The sequence below is a fragment of the Lepeophtheirus salmonis genome, chromosome 9 (assembly GCF_016086655.4).
Source record: "Lepeophtheirus salmonis chromosome 9, UVic_Lsal_1.4, whole genome shotgun sequence".
Classification (NCBI taxonomy): Eukaryota; Metazoa; Arthropoda; class Copepoda; order Siphonostomatoida; family Caligidae; genus Lepeophtheirus; species Lepeophtheirus salmonis.
Genome location: NC_052139.2, coordinates 20,411,672 through 20,419,483, shown reverse-complemented (window position 1 = coordinate 20,419,483; position 7,812 = coordinate 20,411,672). Strand labels below are relative to the sequence as shown.

Sequence of the window (7,812 nt, the reverse complement as noted above, 5' to 3'; positions counted from 1 at the left end):
TGTATTTAAAATACTACAACGGCAAAGGATTCGAGTTACATTTTAGGCGGGAGCGATTTTCCTTTATCATATATTTTAAGTACTGATACAATGATGAAGTCAATTGCCCTGAAATGTAGACAGTACAGTTATAAACTCGATATTGATATCCAGTCCTTTGAATCTCTTGACATGGTCGTTAGGTATTTAATTACCCTTTTGTGTTTCCTTGAAGACTTACCTCAGAGTCCTTTCAAACCTGCTTGGAAACAGAGGCAGATAACTCATATACCATCCTTGAGTATAAATGTCTTTATATCTCAGGAACTAATCATCTGATTCAAAATTATAATTATATGTATGCTAAATTTCATCAAATTATAGTATGTTCAGACAAAAGCCTTTGAATTGTTTGATCCCAAATGGACTGACAGAAAATGATTTATAAATTTCGGCCTATCTTTAATCTGTCAAATTTCAATGACTACGAATTTCTTATCGACGAAAACCTTACAAAAGCTTAATTTAAATAGTAAGGATATTACTTATTCAAAAAAAGATACAAAAACTTCTTGAAATTACATAAAAATATATATATGTACGTATATACTTTTTTTATTTGGTGTTTATTTAATTACGCTAATTATTTTCTTTTCACTATTACGTTATTTAAAAAAAAAATTATATTCTTATCTTAAATACATCACTTTTCTAATAATTACAATTTTTATAACCACAAAATATAATATGTCAATAGGTTAATAAAGTATTTTTAAACAAAAAAAATTATAGTGTGTATTAATATTTATTCCCATTTTTACATTTAAACATAACTTTATTTATTTTTTCACAATATTAATTATGGTTTTTGGTTTTTTTATCATTCAATTTAAAAGTAAATAAATTATTGATTTTTAAATAAATTAAGGTTCGTGAGTATACTCCAAACTTTGATCCCTTGAATTCTCTCACTTTCACGTTTCCCCAAAAGATATAATTTTATACCTTCATAAAATTTTGAAATAAGTTTAATTATTGTGAATATATGGTTCGATTCAGGAGATGAGTCAAAGGTGTGAACATTAATAGATTGAAAATCAATAAGTATTCTTAAATATAATATTTATTAAAATACTAATTCTATAAAATTGTTGGAGCTTATAGGAGGAAATGCTATGTTTTCGATTGTTTTGATTAACTATCTTTTTTCTCTCGTTGGCTCTCGCGATATCATATAATTTCCTTTGCTATTGCTCAGCAATGGGAGTATATAAAGGGGGACTTACATTTTATAAATAGCATATCTCAGTATAAGTTTAAAAGCCTCAGTTCCTAGACTTTTCACAGTTTAAACCATACTCTATGGTGACTTCAGTTGGAAAATAATATATGTAGATTTAAAAAAAATAAAATTATATTTCTATTAACGACGTTATTGATCTTATCCAATGGAACTATGTGAAAAATATTTTACAAGGTTCAAAAGTTCAAAAAATTCTAAAGGAAGAATGTTTATGTTTTAAAACAAACCATAAGAATAAGTTAAAAGACGGATCTTTTTCAAAAAGGTAAAAGTTCTAAAGGAGGCAGCAAATTAAAGGATGATTTGAAATGCCCCTTTACGGAGAGCTAATTTTTAAAAGAAAATAGACTTTTTAAATTTGTAATGTAAGGGTGCAAAAAAGTTATAGATGGCCCCTACCTGTAAAAATTGTACAACATAGCTACAGACCTTATGCAAGGAGTATCAGAGAAAAGGGGGGTTGCAAGAATAAAGTAAATAAAAGGACAAATTTCAATTGAATAAATATTAGTATTACAACATGGAGGGCAAAAAATATGTTCAATCCTTCTTTTGAGTCACGACTCTGAAGTAGGTTCCCATCGGTCATTTGGTGGGCAAATGAAATATGCTGACTCATGAAGAAATAAACGAGATGTTGATCCTTAGAAATCGATGAAATATAATGAATTCAAATTCTTCCTTGATCTTCCAGAGAAAGTTGATATCCTAAATTTGCAACATGTAATAATTAATAATCGCAAATACGCACTAATCAATTCACTAAATCAAACATTATAATAAATATAGAAACAAAAACCGGAATAGGAAATAATTCACTTAAAGCCTGAGCTTGTTGAAATGAAAAGAAGAATTGTACCGTCCTCCTCATAGATGTTCTTTTTTTAACTTCCAATGTATAATTAAATATATTCAGATGAAAAAATTGCTGGGATGAGGCTCCCCGCAAAAATACTAGCTGAAAGGAGCATTCCTACTGAATCTGAAAAAAGTGCATAAAAATCAAAATTGATTATATTTATGAACAATGAACTTTGACTAACCTTAAGAATATAAATTTATCAAAGTAGAGATGGTTTAAAAAATACCCAAATGTTTTACTTACCAATTCACATACTTAATTTAAAGTAACTCCGTTTTGACTTTTACTATTATATGTTTAATATTATGCTTGCATCATAAAACATCATATTACTTTATCCTTACCCCCAACTTACCTTCAGTACAAACCTCTGCAGAACACGCCTCTGGCTCAATCTTCAAATCTGAGCCACATTGGATAATCCTTCTCTTAATTCCACCAATTCCACATGACACAGAGCATCCACTCCATGGCTCGTATTGAGTGCATACCCTTTCTGTAGGAGTAGGGGTTGATATTGGATCTCCTGATGAGCTTGTTGTTGGCATCAGAGTTGAATTAATTTTTCCTGTATTTGTTGATGCCGTTTGTTTTTTAATACATAGATTTCGATTTGTTTATATAATTTAAACTTTGTAAATTAGCATATAGATTTGTTTGATCAAGGAAACTGACCTATAGTGCATTCTGAAGAACTGAAGGCACGTCCAATACAATCCTCTGCAGTTGGCGATGGCTTATTGCAAACTCTTTTTCTTATTTTGATCGATTCATTGCATGGACTCCATGACTCCCAGGACCCCCATAACCCACCTAAATATATATACACTATCGCATATTCTTATCTAATTGAATCCTAAGATAATTACATGGTCGTTTTTCCGGCTCAGGAAATGAACATGCACGACCTTTGTATGCTTGGCTCGGATTATCGCATTTAATAATTACGTATTGAGATTGATTTGTGCAATCACTCCATCCGTGAATTGAATAATTGCCATCAACTAAGAAAAATAGTTTTATAGACATTTTGAGCAAAAAAGTAAAAAAACGAACCAAATTTCTTTACCGTTTGGATAATAATTTCCATACAACGTAAAAACAATTTCCTCATCTGAGTATTGACCTATGTCATCAAGATATAATATTTCTCCAAATGAAATTTGTTCATTCTCTGATGATAGACCAGTAAATGCTTTCCAATCTAAATTAATAAATATAACTGTGTTTTTTTATATTTTGATACTAATTGCTTGCAGTCATTATATATTTTTTTTAAAGTTTCTATCTTATTGAAATAAAAATAGGTTCCTACATTTACTTCCTTTGAAGAAAATAAGCTGATTCCAGAATATTTTTGTATGAGTTCGTTGTGGTAAGCTATAAATGTTATTAACCTGTTTCCATACCAAGCTAAGATTAAATTTAGTTTTTTTGAAGATCTTTGTTGATATATGAAATCCCTATTTTTATTTTGAATACATAATTTCCATCTGGATCAAGGTATCTCCAGAGTTCCTTTTGTAAAGAACTTTTAACTATGGAAAGATAAGGCTCGAAAATGTTTACACCAAATCAAATTGTAATGTCATACCTTGAAGGAGTGTTGAATTGGAAAGTCCCGTCATGAGAGTTTTCCACTCTATCTCTGGTAATTGATATGAGCATTGTGATTCTTCAGATTTTTTCATTGTTTTTCTTATTGCGAATGGTTTATTGCACTCCCCAAATGATGACTTTATGCCTTCTATTCCCTTTTCTCGGGGATATTGAAATTTACAAAGTGATACGTTAAATAACTGTTTGCAATCGATATTCCTAATATTTAAGTGATCAAAACGGAAGCTCGGATCTTAAAAGGAAAAATAACATGCATTTGATTATAGTTACATTTTATAACAAGGCATAACAGTCACCACAGTTTCCGATTTACGCCTCAGTATTTAAACTAGTTTATAATTATACATATTCATGAACTTTTTTTTGATTTTTTTTAATAAGAGCGTTCATGATAATTTATATGATATATTAATTGCTCTTTCCATATGAAGTAATTTCAAAATTGATATTTGTAGACTAAATTAAAAAATAATGGCGCTCTAGAATGTCTAGAGATACTTTTGATTTATATATTTTTAGATATACTATGCTTTTTTTAATCTTATTAAATTTTAAATTGGAGTATTTAGAGAATAACTGTTTAAAATTTGAAATATATGGATCATGTTTTAATTTAAAGAAATATCATTTGAATAGAATCAAACAACAATTTTTTTTATGTTTTTGTATTTTTTTCTATTATTTTATGCTTTAGGGAATATGAGTACAAATTTTAAGACATATATACTAATTCTATATTAAAAAATTATCATTTCAATAGAAGAAGGAGTTTTGACATATGTAAAATATTTTTAAATCTTAGTAATAATGGTTTAAAAAGTAAGTGTACTTGCTTCTCTCAAACCACAAATGTAAACATAAAAAAATCATTGTTTGTTTGTAGAGTTTTTGCTTAAGAATTAAATAATTCTCAAGTGTTTTAAACATAAACAAATCATTTGATGTAAGAATAGTGAATACCTACTAAATATTTTTAATCCATAAAAAGACAAAAAAAAAAAATAATAAATAAAGAACTTTGTTATATACCTCAAATTTTGTATATGATTAATTGTCAGTTGCCATGAAAATTCTTTTAACTCTTCCTCCCAAAAGGGGTGTCATTTGCTTACAAAATTCCTTACAAGATTAGAAATATTTACTATATTAGTATTATTAATATATTTCAAATAAAATCATTATTCCATTGTATAATCATAATGTCTTTAACATGTTATTTAGTATTATTTGAATCGTTGAGGGTTGTCAATATTCCTTAATGAAGGTTACAATTTTGACATTAGAAAAGAATGCAATTTTTATGGGATCCAACTCTTCTAGGACTTCGCTATGACTTAAGCATTCGAGAAAATGTATGGAAATGTATTTAAACAACCATCTTTCAAAGTTGTTGAAAAATGGAAATTTAAAAATTTATACTTTAATATTCATTTTTGAAAATGATTTCTAAATTGTAAAATTATATTTTCAGATCTTCACCTTCACAAACACTGCAAACAAATTAATTTTACTGCTTAACAAGAGCTAACAAACAACCTGGCAAATGTTGATTAAAAAAATCTACAAACCATTTGTTGTTTCAAATGATTGTCACAACTTTTTCTCATTACTTTATTAATATATTTAATCATTCAATTTTAGAGTCAATTACTATCTAACTAGAATACAAACTATCCTAATCTAAAGTATCTAAACAATAAAAAAAATATTTTTTATATATATTTAAAAAAGTCAAAAAATAGTCATACTTACAACGAGGGGAAAGGGAAAGGTTAAATTCTAAGTAATTTTGCATTATAAATTCAAATCCTTTTTTAATTTCATCATATATACTGAAAATAACGAATAAAAATATTAAATAAAGTTGAATATTATATTTTCTAACTGTTGAACTGAAAATTACAGACTCAATTTTTAAACTTAATTTTTATTTAAATAGTACGTATAATAAATTGGAGTTTACCTGGAATCTTTATTAGATATTGATTTAAGTTTATCAAATATATCGAGAGCTTTCGAGCCACTAAATCCAGAGAACACCAATATTCCATTATCATTCCTTCATCGAAAAATATAAAATAACAATATTTTGTATATAAACTATAAATGTGACTTACCCCACGGTTGAATATGAAGCAGACAATATTTTTTTATTCTTATCAGTAGCTGTTATATTGAGTTGTCTTAAACCAAAATCTAAGATATCTTTGAAGGATTGAGGATCAGATATGAACCTTTGAAACTGTAAGGGCTCGCATTTGTAACTCAATTCAACTTCCAAATTTTCACTTTTCGAGATATTGCATGTTTTTTGGCCATTGCATCTAGCAAGGGAGAAAATTTAAGAAAATTCAAATGTATTCTGGAGAAATATCCTTACTTAAAGGATATATATCGCGATATATCAAATTTGAATTCTTGTTCCACTATTCCAATTGCACCAACAATTGTAATGTATTTGTTATCACATGTAATTGCACGTTGTGTAGACGGTATATCAACGAACAGAGTTTTACTTTCTTCATTTTTTTGAAGTATTTGAATCCATCCATCCTCATTACATGCTCCAATCCTTGATGAGTTTTCAGGGTGTAAATCCAGAATACATACATCATTTCGAAGGGATGTTGTCTCACCATAGTCATGAAACACGCCAATATCTCATTTATTGAATAAAAAGTTGGTCAAATAATTCATTTCTTTTTTAAATAATCAACTCATTTTGGCTTACATTTTTTATTCACTCCGTAAAATATTTTAAAATTTGGTCTTTTCTCCCGAAGATCATAAATGTAGAGGGGGTATGAATATAAATAACATTGATTATCAAAGTGTGTCCAAGCTTTACAAGATGGATGATTGAGGCACGAATATCTACATTCCGTTATACTTAGCCTCTCTTTATAATAACTCTCTGAGATTAAAATTTCTTTTCCTTTTAAATGTATCGACACACTTATTGTATCATCTAATTTTTATATAGGAATATAATTTAGAATTCTATTTCGTACATAAATCAAAGCTTACCACATATCTTTGGACCTGTCACAGAATTGGAACTATCTCTGAATGATAGTTTGTCCACTGTGACATTAAATAATCTGCAAAAATCGATGTCTTTTATATAGTCATAGTGATAACAACGCAAATCCTTGAAGCAAAAGTCTTGACATTCAGTGATATTTTTTAACTTCTTATTCTGATAGGGATATTTATTATAGACAATGATATCTTGTTTTGTACAATCTATTATAGTATGTAAGTGATATTAAAAGTTTATAATATACAAATTCAATTATTTGATCTGACCATTTTCTCCAAGGACAAGTTCTACAAATAAGTATTGCAATGTAAAACAAATGTATAATGTGGATCTCAACAGCCTCATAGTCAAATCATGAATACATTTTGCCAAAACCATTTTTATAATTAAAACTTATCAACTACTCATGTTATAACTATAAATTATTAATTGGTTGAGTAGGTAGTCGAGGATTTCAGGAACGTTCAAGGCGGGTGTAGACAATGGATACGCCATAATTATCCTGAAAACAATTTACTAAATGTTTTTTCCTTTCCTTTATTTAAAAAAAGCACAATGTCAATAGTTATATTTGATTTCTCTTTATATTTGACTCCAATTCACATGCGTAGGTATGCCCAACTGTTGCTGAATTAATACATTTGTCTTCATTCTCTGGTACTAGTTAGATTCAGTAAGGTCTCCCAGGGAATAATAGTTGTTGTTTTTTTTAATTTGATCGCAACCATTTCTCTAGAACAGAGTTTCTCAATCTTTCTCCGTCCACATACCCGTTGTATGTGAATAGTTATGGATTTTTGATTTTTTTTTAAATTTATTTGTTTGTGAATGGATATAGATTTTCGAAATTTTTTTCAAAAAATTTGAATTTTTAGTTATTAGATATGGATTTTTGATTTTTTTTCCAAAAAATATAATTATTTTTGAATAGCTGTGAATTTGTTAAGTGTAAAATAGTCATCATTTATCTCATTTTCTTTTCCTAGACATGAAGTCATAGTTATT

General features: G+C 28.0%; 1 protein-coding gene across 2 annotated transcripts; it reads right to left on the bottom strand.

Annotated features, from left to right (window-relative positions):
• Positions 1-765: 765 nt before the first annotated feature.
• On the bottom strand, positions 766-7,276 carry LOC139906366 (uncharacterized). Of its 2 annotated transcripts, XM_071891150.1 has the most exons (16): positions 7,074-7,276; positions 6,792-7,010; positions 6,496-6,732; positions 6,145-6,424; positions 5,882-6,088; positions 5,728-5,823; positions 5,517-5,596; positions 3,739-3,996; positions 3,460-3,682; positions 3,214-3,348; positions 3,014-3,148; positions 2,820-2,957; positions 2,500-2,712; positions 2,326-2,430; positions 2,102-2,264; positions 766-2,044 (listed from the first exon to the last, which is right to left on the bottom strand). In XM_071891150.1, exons 1-9 carry the CDS (start codon positions 7,183-7,185, stop codon positions 3,570-3,572), a joined length of 1,602 nt encoding a protein of 533 aa, XP_071747251.1. In that variant the 5' UTR covers positions 7,186-7,276; the 3' UTR covers positions 766-2,044; positions 2,102-2,264; positions 2,326-2,430; positions 2,500-2,712; positions 2,820-2,957; positions 3,014-3,148; positions 3,214-3,348; positions 3,460-3,569. The 2 variants fall into 2 exon arrangements, with proteins under 2 accessions (XP_071747251.1, XP_071747250.1); XM_071891149.1 differs by having other exon boundaries at positions 1,379-2,712.
• Positions 7,277-7,812: the final 536 nt, after the last annotated feature.

Excerpts from the sequence above, each read along its gene's own strand:
- LOC139906366 (XM_071891150.1), bottom strand. The coding sequence starts at position 7,185 with ATGGTTTTGGCAAAATGTATTCATGATTTGACTATGAGGCTGTTGAGA. Across the intron at positions 6,733-6,791 it reads GACAGGTCCAAAGATATGTG|ATGATACAATAAGTGTGTCG; the intron begins GTAAGCTTTGAT and ends TATAAAAATTAG. Across the intron at positions 5,597-5,727 it reads ATATCTAATAAAGATTCCAG|TATATATGATGAAATTAAAA; the intron begins GTAAACTCCAAT and ends CGTTATTTTCAG.